This window comes from Myiozetetes cayanensis, unplaced genomic scaffold (genome assembly GCF_022539395.1).
Source record: "Myiozetetes cayanensis isolate MyiCay16 unplaced genomic scaffold, myiCay2020 scf15, whole genome shotgun sequence".
Classification (NCBI taxonomy): Eukaryota; Metazoa; Chordata; class Aves; order Passeriformes; family Tyrannidae; genus Myiozetetes; species Myiozetetes cayanensis.
In genome coordinates this window covers 18,572,322-18,593,989 of record NW_026087159.1, presented here as the reverse complement: position 1 = coordinate 18,593,989, position 21,668 = coordinate 18,572,322, and the positions used below count along the sequence as shown (strand labels likewise).

The 21,668-nt window shown below is 44.2% G+C and overlaps 1 protein-coding gene across 1 annotated transcript in view; it reads right to left on the bottom strand.

The window, feature by feature from the left end:
• TRPC5 (transient receptor potential cation channel subfamily C member 5) overlaps positions 1 to 21,668 on the bottom strand; it is a 93,785-nt gene that overhangs the window by 31,932 nt on the left and 40,185 nt on the right. Inside the window, exons 3-4 of the mRNA XM_050310546.1 lie at positions 18,028 to 18,549; positions 2,722 to 3,058 (exon numbers count right to left, since the gene is read on the bottom strand). Coding sequence (XP_050166503.1) covers positions 2,722 to 3,058; positions 18,028 to 18,549 — 859 coding nt within the window. The remainder of the gene's footprint in view (positions 1 to 2,721; positions 3,059 to 18,027; positions 18,550 to 21,668) is intronic.

Below are 21,668 nucleotides of genomic sequence, written 5' to 3'. Positions count from 1 at the left end.
GCTTGAAATATGTTTATTATAACCAGAATGAGTGGATTGGCTCAGCTGAAATTTGCTCTATCTGAACGAGCTATTTTAGCAACTCTATCAGGTGCTGTTTCTAATAGACTGTCTCACAGACACTCTAAGCAATTCAGCCCTCTCTTAGGCAGTTTGTCCTGACCTTCTCTAGCAACAGCAGCACCAGCTTCCACCTGCAAGTGCAGTTCCTCCCTGACCTGGAAATATCACCCCAAAGAAGGAAGATGTGAATCCACTCTCTCTGCTCAGCCACTGCATTTATGCCTCTCGCTGAACAAAAAGCCCCACAGGGATTATTCGTGGGAAAAGGTAAGACTCAGCATGCCAAAGGGCACTGCAGCCTGGCACTGCAGTGACTCACCTCATGTCAGATGTGGCTGGGGGTCCTGGGAGGTGAGTGTTTGTTCCCAGGGATACAGCCAGAGCCCATCATCTCAACCCTGAAATGCCTCCTGGTAATCATTTCTGGCACTTGCTGGTGCTCACTGCACCTCCTTGCAGCTGGGGGAGTGAGGGGAGGTTTCTGAAGCTCATTACCAGACTGCTGAACTCACCTGGCACACAGTTCTGATCTTAAGTAACTTGCATGGCCTTTATTGTAGATCTGTTTAAGTATTTTTGAAAGGCTAAGTTCCATTAAAAAGCAAATGGCAACTATGCTCCTTCAACCCCTACACACTTCTGAGAATGTCTTTAGAGCCCCAGGTATTTTTGAATTACCCAGTTTCCAATATTACCCTTGAATGAAGACCTGAAAAAACAAACAACAAAAACCAAAACCCCAAAAAAACCAAACAAAAACCAACACAAACCCCAAACCAACCAACCAACCAAACAAAAAATACACCAAAAAACCCAACCAAACACAAAATCCCCCCAAAATACACCTCCAGGTACATTACTAATATAGTTTCTCAAACTGCTGCCCCTACCTAACCACAAGATACTGCAGTGGTCACTGATATGCTACTTGCAACTCAACTTTCAGGAGCTGAAAGTTCAAGCTAAGAGCAGGTAAAGTTGAAATGAGCTGCTGCACACAGCCCAATATCAATCTGAGCTGTTCAGATGGCAGCCAGCAGGTCAACAGTCACACAAGCATAATGTCAAGGCCAACAAGGTAATCTTGTTACAGCTGCCTCCATGTCTTTGAATGAACACAAAACAGTAAAATAAAATAAATCAATGAAGAGGATCCTGTTGAAGAACTCATACACTGTATTTATAGTGAGTTATCATTGCTGGTTACTATAGTTACAGCAATGCTGTCTGTGTCTGTTCTCTCTCCTTTTATAGTGGAAAATATTTCATAAATACTAACTTTCAATCTGGTGAAACTGTTCTCATTTCTCCATTTAACAAACAGTCCTACAATATCTGTATTTATCTGAAACAAAGGAACTCAAGAAGAGGAGGCAGGTTTAAGAGGTGCTTTTTTTCTAACAGATTATCCTTCTTTCATTTGCAAATCAGTTTTGTTGAAATGCCTGCCATTTCCCTCAACTTTACCCACAAATTCAAAGCGAAGAGATCACCTAAGCTCAGGTAAGCCCACTCTGAAGTTTCTACCAACACCTGCATTCAGATGCCATAAATCAGTCTGATCAGATAACGAGGCTGCTGGCAGAGCTGTGCCTGGGTCACGATCCAAAGGGATCTGTGAACATCCCACTTTCCTTCCTTGTTTTGCATCAGGTCTGGCACAGGGAACAGGAGAGGCTGGAGGAGAGCTATAAAGGTGTGGAAACCATTGCCCAGTGATTGCCCATGTCACTGAATGTCAGTGGAGAACTGAGGCTCTGGCAGCTCCCAGGAGCCATGGGAAGTCCTGGAGTGGGAACTCCAGCACCGAGCAGCTCACAGTGGTGCCACATGCTCATGGCACAGCAAGGGGGGTGGGCACTGAATCAGAGGAGAGATTGTGCTCCTGCTGGAGCCCACAGCTTTCCACTTGCTTTTGTGTTAGAACTTAGTTTGGAAGGGTAAATACTCTGATCAAAACTAGATCAAACTATGCTTGTCTGCTCTTCTCCCATCTCATCTCCATCTCACACACCTCATCCTGCCCTCAGGACACAAACACTTCCCAGTTGTGGCTGCCCAAGCCAGACTGGAATAAGAGCCTCACGTTCAACCTTCTGATAATCAGGGCTCCCTCCTTCTCCTGCTTCCATTAGAGCATTTGATGTTGATTTGGTCAGTGATTATCAGCACAGACTGAGATTTATCTTCCCCTTTTTTGCCTTCCTGTCGGTCATTTAGGAGGCTGGGAGCCCAGGAATAAACTGGGCTGGTACCTGCACACTGCCTGGGGGAGCCAGCCAGGGAGCAGAGACAGGCTCTGGGCACTGCCTGCTGCTCTGCACCAGCCAGCAGCCCTGAACCAGCAGGAGGGGTGACACTGTTCCTAATTCCCAACCCACTCCTTGCACAGAGCACGGGGGAGGCAGGGGGAGAGCTGCATCTGCCACGGTTTATTCAGGGTCATGTCTAAAGGAAAGTCAGATGGCCACAGAGCAGCAGAAGAGCCCTAGGCCAGCAGGATCTGCTGTTCCAGAAGGAGCCCAGCTGTTGTGCACAGTTTCTGGAGCTGGCTGCCAAATCTCTTCCCATGCTGCTGATGCTGGGAGCAGGAATGAGTCCCCACACGGTCGCCGTGGGTGCGAGTCAGGCAACCGCGGCTCAGCTTTTTCCATTTACCTAGAACCCAGGGCAGGATCAGCCACTCCACGATGGTGGGAGGGGGTCCCTGCATGTGAAGGTCAGTCCTGACGATGTGCTGCGACGCCAGCAGGAGCATGAAGAGGAAGGTCAGGTAAGAGCCGGTGTGGCAGATAAACTTTATAAATGGCTTTTTAATGAACAGTCCCAGCCTGCTCTTCGGTGCAATCAGGTACGCCACGGACAGCATGGGAAACAGCAGTCCGATGGTCACACAGGTCAGGAGTTTGACTGCCCAGTGTTTCCGCCTCCATCCTGGAAAACCATCGTACCAGAGTGTTGCTAGTAGCTGCTGGCAGTTTGGCTGAGCGACAAACTGAGGAGGAAAAAAAAAGAGAGAAAGACTATTACTGATTGGTGCTTCGTGTGCACGCCCCATCACACATGTGCTAGAGCCCACACAAACCCTCATAACACGTTCAGGGCCAGCTATGGGGTGGAAAAGCGTATTTTGGAGACAGAAGGAAGAAAGGAGGCAGATTTTGCTCTTGTTTTTCCGTGTAAGATTTTTAAGATTTCTTCTCGCAGAAGAAGTATTATTTTTATGTTTGAAGCATCCTTCTGTAGATCACAAAAACCTCGTGCAAAAGTGACACAGTGAAAACTACTACAAGCTGTTCCTCTTCCCACGTGCTTGAGCACGTCTCTTTTCAGAACGTTTCAGGTCTCCACTGCCTCGAACAAAGCGCTGTCAGCATCTTTCAGAAGCGACTAAAACGATGAGACAGGAGGGAAAAGGTGCAAGCCTCCGAGGGGGGGTGTGTGTGTGTGTGAGGGAGAGAATGTCTCCAGAATTGCGTGGCTCTGTGCAAGGAGGTCACAATATGTGTGTGTGTGGGCTGGGCAGGAGGACAGCCTGTCAGGTGCAGCCAGGTGACACCTGCTGGGAGGCAGCACAGCACACTTGTAATCGTGCCCTGCTCTTCAGGAAGGGAGCAGTTGTAAAATGTAGGAGATTAAAGCAGGGGCCAAAAGAGACCTTTGATGGCAGCACCAGAAGTGACACTCGACAGTTTACTTTCCCTCTGTAAATAAACAGCGTTGTGATGGGGATTTACTGCATCTCAGTGAGCCCACACCAGACACGCTCAGCTTGCAATGACTTCAGACTGTTCTAACACCCAACAGCCTCTGGGATTTCAAACTCAAGCCGTGATATTTCTGCTCTGTGCCAGAAGACTTTATATTCCTAATTATACCTGGACAGCCCCGTGGTTTTCAAAGCTTTTCAGACCCAGAGATAACTGGAGATGTCTGCAAGACCAAGACAACTGTGTTTTTCTTTACGTATTTGATTTCTACTCCGCCTTAGTGAAGTTATATTTCTGACCAGCTAAACTCAGTTTTCTCAGTTTACTACATTTGAGATTAGCTCAGCTGCTCAGAGCACGGTCCTGATAACACCCAGGTTGTGGGCCTGATCCCCACATGGACCTCTCACTTAAAGAGCTGGACTCTGTGATTCTGTGTGAATTTGGCTCATCTGCATTTGAAAGGGATCTCTGGAGGGATGTCCTGCCATAACACCTCACTGCCCGCTGGGAATATTTTATATCAGGCAAAACACTCTTTCAACACTACAATTTGAACCAGCTCTGTGAAAGAATATGTTGTGCTGGCAAAGGGCTACTGAATCCAAGACTCTTTCTGTTTTGCCACCCAACACTGGTATGGTTTTTTGCCTCTGGAAGAAGCACATATAACATATATTTTACTACTGCCCTCAGTGACTCATCCATCCATGTGCATTTATGGGACAGGTGCAAGGCTCTTCTTGTCGTGTCCAAAGATACCCAGATATCCTGTAGCTCTCAGTCACCAGGAGAACAGAGTGAAAAAGGCATTATTTTAATAAAAGCTTTAGCACACACTCACATTTTTTCAATATTCGTTCACCACAGAGCACTGTCACCACCATGTTCAAAATGACCAAACCAAGGTCAAGCAAAAGGAAAAATTAGTTGCTCAGTGTGATGAAGTCATTCACTTCTATAAGTACTTCTAATTTTGTTAATTTATTTTATATATTATAACAAGATGTTTATATCAGAAACAGACCACTTTTGGACCAGGTAGTTCAAATATGCAGAATGACCCAAATTAGCATTGAAAATAAGATCTCCAGGAGGACTATCTGGCATTCATGAAGCTGGATTTTTATGTGTCATTACAACAATAAACTTCTGATGACTTCTGCATCTAGCATACAACAAGTATGACACTCTGTCCCAGAGGGCTTTGGAAGAGAGTATCAGAAGAGATGTGATTTGGAATCCACCTGCACGTGCATGCAGCAGAAAGTGGGCAACAGCTGACAGGGTCTTCAGAAAAAGCCAAATAATGATCAGAAAATGTTATTGTAGCATTTCCACACCTGGGGACAGTGATTATAAAATCAAAGCCCATCCAGTCCCACCCCCTGCCATGGGCAGGGACATTTTCCACTAGACCAGGTCACTCCAAGCCCTGTCCAACCTGGCCTTGGACACTTCCAGGGCTGGGGCAGCCACAGCTTCTCTGGGCAGGTTAAAGAAACAGTTCTACAGAAACCAGAAAAACATCAAGCACTGATGGCTGCTTGGCTGGGTTTTAATCTCTGATTTTACAAGGGTCAGTGCTTTATGTTTAAAACCCAGAAGAAACAGAAGGTTACACTGCTTTATCTTCTCATTTAAGATCCCAAACAGGAGCTGTTACTGGATATGTTCTGCACTGATTTACAATTTACAACTGCTGCTTCTCTGCCATGAGGCACAACCCTTTTTTCTTTTTCCTTTTTTTTTTTTTTTTTTTTGGAAGAAAATGTTATAAACACATTTTCCCTTTATCACATATGATAGAAAGCTCTAAGGGGAGAACAAAACTGTTTTTCCCTTGAGTCAAAGTCAAAGTCATTTGAGAAATCAAATGACTGTATGTTCCTCTGGTTGCTGTGCAACTTGCAAGCATCTTAAAAGTGCCTCTTCTCTGCCTAATGGCTCATTTCTAAAATCTGCTTTCTCAGTTGTATCTGATGTTAGTTCTTCAAATGGAGAGAAATTCACACATCATGAAAGAGCAGCTTTAAAGAGCAGATTGGCAAAAGGGAATGGAAATGGAAAAAGCCATTAAATTTTCCAATCAAGTCAGTCCCAACCTCACTGAAAATGGCCCACAGGAAATTTAAACCTACCACAGAAAGAGACTCTCCCTGATGTCACAAACCACCAGATGCTGTCTTTATTAAAGGTGAGGCCAAGCACTCACCACTGTAAGCTTTTACTAATTTGTATTAGTTCAACTAACTAACCACAGATTTAAAAATCAGTAAATATTGCTGCTTAAATCTCCAGCAGTGCAAGCTGGAAAAATCCAAAACTTCCAGTTCGTAGAAACACTGGAATTATGAACTATAATGAAGAACTCAACGAAGCCATCAGTGTGCTGGCTAAAGAATAGATTGCTTTGGGGTAACTTTCCTTCTAAGTGTTGTTAGATTAAATCATCAAATTCATTTACTAAACTAAACCACTGAATGTTCAACTCATGGAAGGCTGTCCAGGATTCATAGTGCTAAATCAATGCACATGAAATACAAGAACATGAAAAAGCTTAGTTACAGCCCTTCTAGGTGTGAAGTAGTCTGAAACCCCAACAATATTGTGGAACTTTTGTTATCGTCCATCATTTCAGATTTCTTCATAAAGTTAAGGAAATTAACTGTGCAAATCCTGTGCAAATAGCAGAACTGAGATTTGGAAAAGTAAGTTGACACCTTCAACACTAGACCAAGGCCTTTCCTAAGTCAAAGTTTATTTTCCACGTAAATATGGGCCCAAATATGATTTTCTCAACTTTTTGTAAAGCCTTTCATGTGCCATAGGTAGAAACAGTGCAGGTACTATCACAGCCTTTTATCATTTCACACAAATGTATTGTGTGTGACAGGATTTGGTATCAGTTTCTGCACAACGAAAAGCAGAGATTCTGATAATCTAAAAATCTGCTTATTGTCCAGTTTTGTGGATGGTCCAGAATGAGAGGCAGGTGCACTGCACCAGCAGCTCTATTTGTTTAAGATAAGTATGTGACTACAAACCACTATTTCTCCAATGCTTAACAAGCACAGTATCAAGCCTTTTTTCCAAGGATTGCTGCATTACAGGAGCCTCCAACCTCTACTACAAACAGCAGCACAAGACACCATCCCACAAACACGCTGCAGAACGTGCTGACAGCTGAATTAAAGAAAAGAGATGCCTCCAAAAGGTGGCATTTATACTCAATTCAGCTACCATAGGAACTAAATATTTGATGCTGTCCTTTTGTGCCGTGGTGAGAGTTAATCTTCTTCACAGTAGCTGGTGTGGGGCTGTTATTTTGGATTTGTGCTGGAGACGGGGTGGGGATGTTTTTGTTACTGCTGAGCAGCACTTGCACGGGGGCACAGCCCAGACAGGTGACTCCAACTGAACTCCAACTATCCCAGACTATCTGGCTTCAAGCTGAGCATATAAAACTGGGGGAGAAGGAGGACAGGGGGAGAGGTTTGGAGGGGTGGCATTTGGGTCTCCCCAAATCACTGCTATGTGTTACAGAGCCCTGGGGATGGCTGAGCACCTGCCTGCCATGGGAAGTGGTGAATGAATGCCTTGCTTTGCTTTGCTTGCCTGCTTGGCTTTTGCTTCACCTTTATCTGAACCAGTGAGTTTTATCACTTTTCTGATTCCCTCCCTCATCCCACTGTGGGGGAGAGAGCAGCTGTGTGGGGCTGAGTTGCCAGCTGGGATTAAACCACAATGGATGTTATGAAGCCCACGGTACTGCTGGCCCAACGTTGTCCAGGGTGGTCCCCACTTGTAGGCAAGTGTGCAGGTGCATTTCCAGAGGGGGTAACCCCAGAAGCAATCTCCTTCTCTGTGACCTGTTGAGCAGAACCTGTCCCCAGCAGTTCACTGAGTAACTGGGAGACAAGATGCAACTCTAAGTCCTTCTTGTGAGCAAGATGCTCTGTCTCCTGGCCTCTGAAAATGGGCATAAAAGTAGCTTTGCCTTTCTGAGATCAGCAACTCCAGTCACAGCTGTGAAGCACTCTGAGGGTAGAGACTACTGCAGCACAAAGTCTTTTATGCTCTCTCTTTCCTCCTGTCTTGCCAGGGCCTTTGTGTAACATTTGGCTTGCAGCTGGATCATGCTATTAGAGAACTCAATTTTCAGTGTTCATCATACTCATTGCCACCTAATCCTACACCAAGGAGAAAATCTGGAAGGGAAAAAAAAGCAGCTGCTGGATGGAGTGTCTTTTTCTTAATAACTAATCTTTACTGATATTTTTAAGTCACCTAAATTCTTATTGGGAATTAAATGCTTTCTGCATGCTCTGCCATTAATATAAATATCAAACACAGAAATTATGTTCCCCCCCCCTCCCCTTATCTATGGGGAAATCCCTGATCTCTCATAGTCATAAGTAATTTAGGATCAGACACAGATGGGCTGAGATATGAATGCCTCGGGGAGCAACTGAAATAGCTCCCTGATAGACATCACAGGGGCTGAGCACAGCATCTCTCTGCCTTTATTCTGATTATCCTGACGGCTGCCAACAGCCTTCTCTGTTTGGAGTTTGCTGGAGTTCTTGTCTGTGCTCTTGCTGCGGATGGCGAGAGTGAATGCTCTTCAGACATGAATAACCACTAATTTGTAACTGCTGAGCCCCGTGCTAATAAGCAGGACAGAGTTCTCCTATCAGTCAGCCCCAGCAGCTCCCAGGGAGGTCACCACTGAGAGCCAAACGTGGCATGGGAGCCGTGAAATTCACTTTAGTTCCCGTCTGACCCTCGTTTGAATAGGTCAGATGCACTGGACCCCAGAGCATCTCAAACACAGCAGCTGAACACCTGCAAGGTTACTGGGCCTGGGGGGATTATTATATGCTCTTGCCCTCTACAGTTAAAGCTCTTTTGGCTTTGGAAAGGCAGATTTTTCACACGAACTGAGGTAGATTTTGCAGCCTGTGTGACAATCAGGCAACTGCAGTGTCTGATGTAGTGGCACAGGTATGTATTTTAGTTAGATCTGCAATGAAGGGAGATTTCCCATGATCCCAAGGCTCTCATGAGATGGATAAATGCCACTGCCATTCTCTACTCAACTGGAAGCCCTGTCCCATCCTGCAGAGGTGCTGCCTGTGCACCTTCCTCTCTGGCAGATTGAAGGGAGATGTCTCTAAAGACACACATCTCCCCCCGTGCTGGGAGCACAGAGTGGCCAGGCAGGGTGGGAGCAGCAAGTCTGTGCCCCTCATCTCCATCCCACATCCCTGCCAGGAGGGAACCCACTCAGACAGGGCACCCAGGGTGTCCACCCCACACACACCAACACAGCTAGGGAGAGACTGGGCAGAACAGAGCCCTTGTGCTTGAATTTGCAGAATTAACTGGCTGGAATTTCTTTCCTCCTATGAAGATACTTAAAACTCCTTCACTGCCAGTCCTATCACAGACTTGGGTTTATCAATCAATGCCACATCTTAATGTCTCAGCTCAAAAGCTTCACACACTGTCCCCCAGCCCAAGCAGTCTGCCACGCTTGGTCACAATGGATCACACCATTTGATCATCTTTACTCTGACTTCAGGAACCTGAAAATGTCGTGCAAAGAACTGGACTTTCAAAATCCATCTCCTTCCTGCACTCCCCAATCCTGGGGATGCTCCTGCTAAGAACCAAGCAGCACAACACACTTCCCAGGCTGGACAAACCCTTCTGCCTCCGTTTGTACCAAGGGCAAGATCTTCTGAGGAAGGATGGAAATGCAGTGGTTGTACTGGTTTGATTGCTCCTGAAGGAAATTTCAGTGGGTAATACTCAAAAAGAGCCCCATTTCTAAATTATCTCTGGACAGGAGAGAGAATCTGTGTGTGACCTAATTTGATGCCTGCTGCAGAGAGCCAGTGAGCCCTGTGAGACCAGATATTCTAGATAAGAAACACCAGCCTCCTCAAGTTTGCAGTGTTGCAAATGGTGAGATGAATAAGAAAATCCTCTTTTGTAGCATATTTCTTTTTAAAGTTCAACCTTGTTAATGACTGCAAAGTTATTTACATTCTGCTGCTGAAGTGTGAGCTGCAGAGGGTAAACACCTAATGGTTGTTCATCATGTTAATTAAGTACTTTCTGCAACAGGAAAAAAAAAAAAGGAAGAAATGAGACAAAGTAGTTGGAGGGGAGGCTGTATAAAACATTCCTTATCAGATACTTCCAAGAGATAATATTTTTTTTTTTCCAGAACGAATATCATATCAAAAACACAGCTGCTACTCACATGCCTGTTAGTACCAGCAGTGAATCACTGATGCAAATCCAAATGGCAGCATTCCTGCCATTAAGGAGATCACATAGCTGAGCTGGACCGAGTCCTTCAAGAAAACCTGGTGCTACCCAAATTGCTCAAACCCTCAGCTGGTGAATAAAACAAACTCCAGATGAACATGATCCTCCACAGATGAACAGATGGCCTCAAATTAGAGAGAACTCTGGCTAATCTGTTCTTAAAATATTTTAAATTGTGATGACATATGAATCTTAACTAAAGGTCTTCATAACATATCTCTCTGATGATAGCAGACACGAACTCAGCTTCAGTAGCAGCAATTGCAAATTCAGCAGTGATGTGAATGCTGGCAAAAGGAAAGACTGAATAACCTCTCAAAGCCTGCCACAGTTCCATCAAAATTCACTGTTTTAACACATTCATGTTGCATTTGCTTAAATTACTTAAATAAAAGAAGTCCCACATATCCTAGGACAAAGGCAGACGCTTGCAAATCCTGGATGCCTACCCATGGAAGAAGCAATTATAAAGCCTTTAAGCTTGAAATTAAATTCTTCTTTACTCACAGCCGCTTAAACGTGTGTTTAGCTGTGGGTCTGTATTTATGGCCGGTGTCAGCAGGGTTTAAGGGCGTTAAATTCAGACATGAATAAAGTCCAGGTGCTGAACGGTGCTCCCGCAGCAAACACCCCACCAGAACGGGGCTCCTCCGGGTCAGACCCTGAGCGAGAGCCCAACATGGATAAATTAAAATCCCGAGGGATGTATTGCAGCAAACATCCCGGGATTTGGTTCTGTTACAAAGATCTGAAGCGCTGAACACGAGCAATACACCTCAGTTAATTCCCCACACACACCCGGGTTCCAAGAGCTGAGCAGGAGATATGGGACACACCCTCAGAAGCACTGGAAAAACACTCAGGCTAAAAACCATTTAGAGACAAATCTTTCAGCGTTTCCTGAGTCCTCTTGCAGGCAGCACTTCAGCAGTTACAGATCCTGGAAGTGAATACCGGGGAGCTCTCAGGGGCTTGAGCTGAAGTGGGGAAGGTATTGACTTTTAAATAATAGGCTGGGTTTATTCTCCCCAGTGAACTTCTAACATTTACATTAAGTAAGTGATAAGTAAAGCAAACACGAAAACTTTAACAGTCGTCCGCAAGTATTTTTAAATACATTACCTACTTCACCCAATTACTGTTAATAAAAAGCTCTAAAAATATTTTTCCTCTGCTTCCTTTCTGACCTGACACATTTCTATGCTGAAACTATGTAATTTGGGTTGGGTTTTTTTTTTCTTTCTTCTTTTTACCTTCTCTTGAATGAGTAAATTTCCTCCGGTATCCATGAATGAACAAGTTAGCACACTATAAACACTTCTCACATTCTTGGGAACCTCTCAAGGCTACCTCTGCTCCCGAGCAATATCCCTGCTGCGGGGGTGAGGATGTTACGCTCTGCTGGAGGGTGTTTGCTCAGCCAGCTGGGGTTTGTAAAGGATAAGAACAAAAACTGCAGTCACAACTTTCGGTTAAATGTCAGTCTGCACAAGATCTCACTTTGGGGGGATTGTTATGATTAACCCATATATTCATCTCACTTCTCCTGCAGCGAAGACTTAGGAGGTAACTGTTCCCTCACTCACCTCGTCTGGATAATGATGGATCTGACATCTGCAAAGGAGGTGCAAGGGTGTGGAATCTCAGTTCTTTTCTGCAAAGAGTTTCAAAACTCACTTCTCTAAGCCATAGAAGTGAAGTTGGAATTCTCAGAAATCGGGTAAATGCCAACGACCACTTCTGTCTCTAAATGAAAGAATCCAGAGCAATGGTTTTTCTACAGAGTTTATTATTTCAGGGTGTCATTCAAAGTGAAGTGTGAAATAACGTGATATGCTCTTCTCCAGTGGCATAAAGCTGACTCCAAACACACTCCAGACCTCTGGATGTGGGAAGACTGAACACTTGGCTGATACCACATAGAAGGTGTCAGTTCTCCCCAGTTTTTGTTGTCTGTAGAAAGCCCATCAATCATGTCCTGTACTTTGGCTTTGCCTTCCCAAGCCTCTTCTCTTGCTGGCAAGAAGACTGATGGGGAACGTGGAGTTAAAGGAACTGAAAAACTCACTAAATCACTCTTGAGTGTTGTTAAAACAGTGCAACCTGTTTAGCTTTCAGCATATTTCCTGTCTTTGTCCAGGAGATCATTAAGTCAGAGGCACGAGGCACCGAAAATGACTGAAAGAATGATCCTGGCATTTACTGCCCGCTGCACATCACACTTATACAAGCAGAGTCCTTGTCCTTGACCAAGGTTTTTTCTTCAAATTTGCGCATGACAAGATTAGTCAGAGATGATTTTGCTGTCAAAAGAGAGTGTTCTGCAGTTCTGTTCTGTGACAGCTGCAATATGTGCCTAACCTTCATCAAGTGAGAACATTTTGGTGTTACATGAATAATATACCAAATAACACTGTTTCCTCAAATAAACATTCGAGTCCACTTTGCCAAACTGGTGAACCACCAGTTCTCTGAATATTATTTCTTCTTCCAACTTTGGAGAGAAGTTAAATGACTCTTGTCCTAATTTTTCTAACAGCTGCAGAGGTTAAATTTCCATGATAATTTCCAAAACTGAACCAACAGACCTGGCAAGCCCACAGAGTAGGGGCTCTTAGACGAGCCCCACCAGCAGTCAGCAGGAATGACTCTTTTAAGGGTGCAAATACAGACAAATCTCTCCACCTGCCACGCCAAAATCCTGCCTCTGAGACTGCTGATAACAGCTCAGCCAGCACCACGTGCGTGGCAGCCTGCTGGGATGGAGCTTCAGAAAAAAACAGCTTCATTTAGCACAGACCATTGTTCACACACCAGGTGGGAACTCTGCTGCAGACGACAACGCTGGATTGTTGTACGTGGAGTGGATGATGTGGGAAAATGAAAGGTCACAGCTGGACATTCAGAGCTTTTGAAATCCCTAAATTTACATTCGGGTTTGTGTGTAGAACAGACCCTGATGCAGTGTAACCACAGCGTCCTCACCACCAACACCCCAAGGGATGTGCATGTTCCACACTCACTGGAAATGAAAAAAAAAGCTTCCACAAGGAGCAGCTCTGCTTCCCCCGTTTAGTCCTAATAAAGATCTTTTCCCAACCTGGTACGATTGATTCCCTTCCAGAAAGCCGAAAGTAAAAGCCTCTTTATGCTGTGCATGCTCAAGGAAGGCTTTTCATTACGCCTTTAAAGAGCACAGTACAAATATTCAGCCCTGTATTATTATTATTATTATTCCTCCAGGCAGTAGAGCAAGAAAACAGACAAACCCACGGGAGAATAACTCAGCTATGCCTACAAGCAAAGGAAGATCAGTGGCCATCCACCAGGATACCTGCATGGCTTTCAGAAGGGGGGAAAAGGCGCAGCACGAGAGCTTTGATTTTCACAGATCTTGCATTTCATTTTTTTTTTCAGGCGTCTCTGATATTTTTATAAGCTCTTTTTATGCACTAACTGGAGTGCCCTTAGACATCTTCCAGGTTTATGCACGCTCCCTGGAGAGGGATGCTGTGCTTCTGACTGCAGCCACACAGCTGACAAGAGTCAAGACACGCGGCATGGCAGGAATGATTATTCATTTACTCCAGTGCTGTATCTCAAGAGGTACTTGTCTGTGTAAATGTCCTGGGAAAAAAAAAATAATAAAAAAAGAAAAGACTAAAACTGTTGAAACTTCATCCTGAAGAGAAAACAGCAAAGAGCACTGTTTTGAAATTAGGAAAGCAAACAATTCTATTTCTCTCCTTTCCTGCCATTGATTAGAGCACAGTGATGAGGAGAGGCTGCAGTTAAGATTTCTGAGAGGGAATTTGTGCACTCCTTTGATCTAATTCCATGCAAGTGCTAAGCAATATAATCAGAGCAAAAGAATTTTTTTTTCCTGAGTGTCTTATATTGTGTGCATTTTTTACAGGCACATAAACTAAACCTGCCCAGCTATTTGCCAGTACCAGCAGCAGAAAAACCCATTAAAACCCCACTACTGTGATGTTTCACTTCATTTTGAAGATGTGAAGGACCTGTGATAGAGCACAGGATTAAGCTGAATGTATATTGCTATTCTTGGGGCCCAGCAGAATGTTAAATACAAAGAGAAATCTGCCCTTCCAGACCTCATTCACTGCTATGCTAGGGTTGCTCTACATTATTGACAATGTGAAAAAAACCTTAAAGGACATAAAAATGCTATTTGCATGCTGCCCATGCTCTGATTCTCTAACACAATGATATACACTGTATATACAACTGTGCTTTAGGTGACTGGCAAGATCCTAAGAGATGACTTTTCCCCATCTTTTCTTAGAAATGCAAACAAATTAACAAATGCAGAGCTAATTTGGTGCCAGAAGAGCACAGTGAAGACTGATCCTCAGCAGCTGAACTGTGTCTTTTCATGTTAAATCCTCAGTGTCTTTCTCCTTCCAAAATTAGCCATGAATAAAAGAATTTGAAAAGTAATAATACAAAGACAAATGCTATATATTACAGAGCATTTCTGAAAGCCTTCAAAAATTATTTCTTTAACAGTGGACTGAGAAAATTGACACATCTGTGCTGGATCTGATTAGTCATGTTTCTCAGTGTACTAGTGCTGTCATCATTTGTTCTAATATTTTGTGGCTATCATGCAAACAGGGATCACAGCTATTAAGTCCTTCCTATCTTCTGGAGAAACGATCAGGGCCCTTTTGCAAGTGGAACCCGAGCACACAACCATTCTACACGTAAGATGAGAAGTGAGAAGGAGCTTCTGAACATTGCACAGCATGTTTTTACCATTTACTGCCATAAAATACACTACAAAGTTACCTTAGGGCACATTTTAATCTTTCCTGTATAACTGAGGGTTTTTTTCCATCTGTCTAAACAGTAATTTACCCTCTAGGATTTATGGGCTTATTAAAAACAAACATGAAAAGAAAGAAATTTGTTCTCCATTGCTTTGGCCCTCCTCCAAAGGAAAAAGGTCTTCTTCCCAATAAGCGACACATTTGTCAGTTTGTAAAACACTAAACGTGTTTAGTGGCTGGGAATAATCAAAACTGGTGCCTCCCAGGGTTTTTGGGTGAAAAAAAAAATAGAATAAGAGATTTTTCTACCATTGTAGCGACCAACCTGTAGCTGTGTCACGAGGCAGAAATGCATTGGCAGTGGGATGCACCTGGGGATACAGATGGAGGTGGAGCAAAGTGATTTACACACAGTCCTGCCCCTCCATCCAAAGGCAATGATTTCTTTACCCATTTCCTCTTAATGACTTCTTTGAAAAGAGTCTTGAACTTGAACTTATCTGCCCAAGTAAGCTGACATGGAATCATTTTATATTTTGTGGGGAAATCTGAGGTTTACTTCACTCAAAAAGAAAAACGCTGGGGGAAGTTTGTCTACCGATTATTCTAAAAACAATGTGAAACTCTGCATTCTTTATGCTGAATAGAAAGAACAAACACCTGCAATAACAATTGACACCCCAGAAAATAACCAAAGTCAATTTTGGATTCTTGTCTTAGACAACTAGAGATCTGACTTTTATTTTTGTCAAGATATAAAAAGCTTCTCCATCCAATCCAATCCAATCCAATCCCATTTAATGTTAAGACAAGAAGCTTCAGTGGAACAAGATGATCTGCTTTTAAAAGTCTGCTGTTTCTCTTTGCAGAACTGCCCTTCACAAAACCAAACTCGCTTCTATTTTCCTTCCTGTCCCCACAAAAACTCTCTCAGTCTGATCCTCTTCAATCGTGATTAAAAACCGTTTCTCAGCATCTCCCTGGCAAATGTTCCAACTCATTTTTTTCAGAATCTGGCAGGATGCTTGTATCTTGCTTGAGGTTTTGTATTGCACTAATTATCCTGATAAGATGGCCTAATTATCATGATAAGGAAACCACAACCCTCCCGCAGGATGCAGCAGGTTTTTGTGAATAACTAGGTAGGATGACAGGGGTTCAGTGCTCGGTTTCCCAACCTCATTCATTCTGCCACAGCCCACCAGTGTTCCACCTGGAAACAGCACTGACTTTAGCTGGCAACACAGAGCGTATTTGCTATCATTTATAGGCTGGAACTGTCATGAATATGTCATAAAACATGGAATTCGTCCATATGCTTGGAATTCAGTCAAATATGCCTTTAAAAAAAGGATAAAAACTGTCAAGTGAGATTAAAAATTTGTTACGCTAAAATAAAAAACCTTCAGGACCGTTCAGCACCACATTTCAAATACAGTGAAGTCCTTCAGACTTGCACTTGCTGAACGTGAATAGGAGGTAAGGGTGGCCACAGATTCACACCTGGAGGTCAGCAGTGACATGACATCAGGATCAGCAGTGCCAGGGGTAGCCTGGCTGCTGGAGGGTGCACGTGAGTGCAGCATCTGTGGCTGTCAGGTCAGTAAGAAAGCAGCAGTCATCTTTCTGCTCCTTCTTAGATCCAATGAACATTGACCTTATTACCTGTATTATCCTCTTCCAGACCAACATTTCACTATTTTTTGTGTCCCTAAAGCACTTATGGTGTTACCTAACACTGTCACAGCCTGAGTGAAAAGCACAACCTGACCTGACACCAGCAAGCCTTGCTGACACTTCACTGGATTAGCCCAGTGAGAGCAGTAAGTGGCCAACAACTGAATCCCAAAAGCTTGAGGATCCGGCTCCAGCTCATTGCATCGAGGCACTGGCACTCAGGAAGCACAACAGAACCAAAGGGGTGAAAGAAAATCTGCATCTCTCACTTCTTGACTGTTGTGCTTTGGAAGACACGAGCAGCCATTCAGGGAGGTGGAACAGATCATGTTGGGTCAGTGCATAAAAGGAAGCACTAAATGTGGGGAAGACAGTGAAAAGAGGAATGCAGCAGGTTCTTCTGCCACCCACATCACCCTCCAAGACACAGCAGAATGTGAGACACTGCAGTTCAGCTCCTCAACCAAGCAACTAAATTCCTCCTTCAGATAACCTGGAATATCCCTGGCCAACAGTCATGTATCATCTACTAAATTCTGCCTGGGTTTGGAAAGAGAAAGAAAATCCAGAGCCAACTAATGAAACTGTTGTCAGCATTCTTCTGGGGTTCATGGCCTTTATTGAATCACTTATAGATCTCTGGATCTGCAGGGCTTCTGAAAGGCTCTGTGTCCTTTAGCTGATGTATGGCTTTCCCCTCTGGAACTACGGGCAGGAATTTGAATTTCTGGGAATTGCTTCTCAGTCCCTAAAACACAGATGGATCAAGGAGCAAGAATCAACCTGACAGTGTCACAGGGGTGAAGAAGTATTTGCATGATGTGATCCACTTCCAAGCTTCACACAGCCATTTTCACCTAATGAAACTGCAGGTAACATGGACACCTGAGACAGCAGCAGTGCTCCAGATCTCTCCTGCTCTCTTTAGCTGGTGTCATTTCTCTGGCCCTGATGAATTAGTGTTGAATGGATGTTTAGAAGTGTTTGGTGGCTGCAGGAAGTGAATTGTGTATTATATTATTTCCTGCAGTCAACGAGGAACCCAAGGAATCCACCTTTATGAGCCAGGCAACCCCTTCTAGCTTTGGATTCCTGTACAAAAGTATTGACTGGGAAAAGCTTTTGGAGACAGGTCTGGAAATGTCTCAAGGTTGTTCTTTGCAGGGGGCTGGGTTACAATGAAATGGGATTCAGGTAGTTTTGAAACAGGAATTTTTGGTACTGTGGAAGCCATAGCCCACTGCAGCAAATCCCAGTCCTGTCGCCCTCAACTGTCACCAAATTCACGCTGTCACCAAGGTGCACTGAGCCTCCTGGTTTGTGATTAACCCAGGAGCACAGGGTCCTCTGCTCCTCACACCTGAGGGCCAGAAACACTGAATAAACCCACAGTGAGTCATGAATTATTTTTCCCAACACCTTCACATTCAGATGGCTCTTACCTCCTTCTGGTGATACTTTATTGCTACCTTTAGCTTTGCCAAATCGTGACATTTTTGGGGGTCCAGCTCTTCACTTTGATCGTCTCTGTGGTTGAGAATGATCTCCAGCTCTCGGGAGCTCCGTGCTTGGTCCAAAAGGTCCTTAGCAAACCGCTTGCATTGCTGGGAAAGTTCTTCGTACTCAGCCTTGAACTCATTTTCCACTTTGCTCAACTCCTTCAGCTCCCAGCCCAGCCGGAAGGCCGTCAAAATGGGATCCTCACTGGATAAGGCAATCAATGAAGGGCTGGCTAAGGCTTTGTAGATGTTCAGCCTCGACCTGGAGTGCCTCAGGCTGTCCACCTCCGAGCTGGAGACACATTCCACACAGTTGCATCTGATCTGGTGTGGGCGTGGAATCGTTACCCGTCTTTGGACAAGCAGTTTGATGATCTCGTAGTTGTTAGTGTGGGCAGCCAGCATTATGGGCGTGATGTCTGGAGTGAATTCTGAAAACTGGGTGTCCATCATCAAGGTTGGAACCTGCAGGAAGGCATAAACCACAGAGGGATGAAGTCATATCTCATGTGGAACAGCAGAGATCAGATGTCCCTCCTTCATACTTTTGAAGTGACGTCATAACAAAACAGAGGTTTTATAACACCCTCTGTTCTTTAAATCCTACCATAGCCATGCACACACACACACTCCTATTCTGGCAAAACCATCTTCCCCCCCAAATCATGCCAGTTCCATCAGGAACCTGTGACCATTCAGCTTCCAGTCTGACAAGTCAGTCCCATCCCCATTCAAATGCTTTATATGTAAACCTCATCTGAATGGGTATTGGTTCATTTACCAAAAGAAAAAAAAAAAAAAGGAAGGGAAAAAAGAAAGGAAAATAAAAGGCATAGGTAATTGTACAAAAAGAAGTACTGAATAGATTTCCAAAGCTATTACTATTTGCATGATATATCTGCATTGGCAGGCCAAGAACAGGCTCGTAGCAGGTCCTGCACAAACCAAACACTGGTCTGCAGTTGGGCAAAGCTCTTCTTCTCTTTTCCCCAGTGTTTTTATTTGAAAATACTTTTCAATGTAAGGATACATTACATAACTGCCCTCAGAATAGATTCATCGGGGTCTTTTTTTTAAATGGATTTGAAAAAAGTGAAATGTAAAATTAATGAGCCATAGTCCACTACGAATAAGCCACTCCAGGCTGTGCATTCCAGCTACTACTGCACTTCCCAAAAGATGAGCTTAATGCACACCCTGTTGTGCCTTATTACTGTATGCAGAGTGCAAAATTAGATGGAAATGCTCTTACACCCCAAGCACACAGTGCTTCCATCTGCAGCACAGGCAGCTCTCTGTTGTGTATTAATCACTGCCCATACCCACTGACCTCCATGTGCCCACCACTCCTGCCCTGGCACTTGGCATCCTGCTGCTTGAGGGAGGAATGCTGGTTTTGTTCCACCTTGCAAATGTCAAAGGTGTTTGAGACAACTATTGTCAAAGAGTCGAAACAACAGGAAATATTGGTCTGTATAAATCCCAAAGCAAAGTAGTGATAAAGGATCATGAGGTAAGCGATTAGAAATCCTTCCACAGGATACCCCCAAGGCTGATTATAAGACAGGGAACCTCCAGCCATGGAATGTGAGTCCCTGGGAGTTAAAGGCCTCTGTGGCACAGAAGTTCATCAATAAACCTCTACATAACCCAGATGCAACACTGGGACAGACCCTGTTCACGACACACCAAAGGGGGTCAGCACATCGAGATGTGGGGCTGGTTACTGGAGCAGGGCTCACTGGGTGGCTGCAGGGATTTGGGGGAATAAATCTGCTCCCCTAAATGTGGCAGGTGAGGAGTTAAATCCCTGGCAGCCTACAGACACACGGGTGTAGAGAGGCTTTGCTACCCAGGCTGGTCCCTCCAGAGGCAGGAGGGAGAGGATAAATAGGGCTCATGGGGAAGGAGAGAAAACAGCAGTGAGGATTTGCGGTGGGTCACAGAGGGCTTGGTGTCTCTTAGCAAGGTTGGATAAATGTATTTTAGGATATCTAGTAACAAGTGGCTGAAAGCAGCTCTCTTTGTAAGGTCTTTGACTCTCTTCCTTTCCCTTTGTTTAGCTCCTTTAGGTAGTTTGTTAAATGTCAAGAGAAAAGTGTGGGGTTTTTTTCTCTTTCTTAGAAGCTTTTTTTTTTTTAAAGTCCTGATGTTTGAATATAACTGCATTTATCTTTCTTCCCCTCCTTTTTCAGCCAGTGCCTGGTTGTTGCAGTCAGAGCCTCTGCCTCAAAGGAAGAACACCTCTCCCCTCTATCACTCCTATTACTGTCAAATTTAATCTTGTTTTTCTATATCGAAGTTATTGTACCAAGGGCTGCGAAAAGGATTTTCAGCTTTACACAGATGAGTTATTCATGTTGCTTGCAATATGAAATGGGCACTTGAGGAGAAGGCAGTGATGTTACAGGTGGGGATAGTGCTAATCCTGTCTGTTCCAGAGGTTTTCTAAATCCAGATCTAGGGCACTCTAAGTTATTGTTTCAACATTTGGGATCAAACCAAGTGATCTGTCCTCCCTTATTCTGGCACATACCAGCCCTCACCCCCAAAATGGTGCTTCAAGAGGCTGGAACAGCTGCCATGGTAAAGGCAGGTGCTCCTGGGCAGCTTACAGCACTTTTGAGGAGGGATGAGGAGGGAAATGGTGGTGCAGACACACAGAGGCTCCCTGGGTCTGGGATCTGGAAGCAGATCAGTGAGTGTAAGGTCTCAAATCACCAGAGCTGAAGCTTATTTCTGAGCAGCAAAGCAAACCAGCCACACACAAAACAGGAACAGTGTGACCCATGGCTGCTGTGTCTGGCTGACCCAAAGGCCACGCACTGGCCAAAAATTTGTGGTAAGTATTTTTGTTGTCTTCTTCCAGCCTTTTGCTAACCTGCATCAGAAACTGCCTTGTCTGAAAGCTCTGGCTGTGCAAAGCCAGCCTTTGCTCAAGGGTTGTGTTCTGCCAGTGGAGTGACAGCAGAGATTACAACGCATCGTCATCACTGATGTTCCTCAAGTGCTGCTCTGCCCGGTTGAACTCATGTTTAGAGCAGCTTCTTCTGTGTCTTGGGTTAACTTACAGTGATGGAAGCAAGAAGAGGAATAATTTATTCTACCCCAAGGGCTCTGCTAAGCTCTTCCAAGGTTATTTTCATTAAGTGACCTGAATAACAAAATTCTTTTCCATTAACCTCATCACTTGACATGAGCTGTTAAGCTGAGTCCTTCAGAATCTTACTGCCACTACTGGCACAGGAGCAAGTGCCTTGTCTGTATTTCATCTTGGTAATGTTCACTTGAGAAATTAACACTACCATGAACAACAAGTGACTGAATACTTCCTAGATTTAATCCTCATAAAAGCAGGCTGTTTACAACTGTACCACTGCTTCTCTGAATGACGCTGCAGAGAGTGAAAAATCCCCTTTATTTAAAAAAGGAGGGTGAAGAAACAAGCTTAATTCATTAAAAGAGAAGAAAATGAAGGATTAGCTCACAGAAAAGCACTGCTCAGAATAGCTAAGCTCTCCTCTGAATGGAAAAACAAGTTTTCCAGCAAATTGTGCACTGCTGGGAGGGAGGTCTGGATAGGA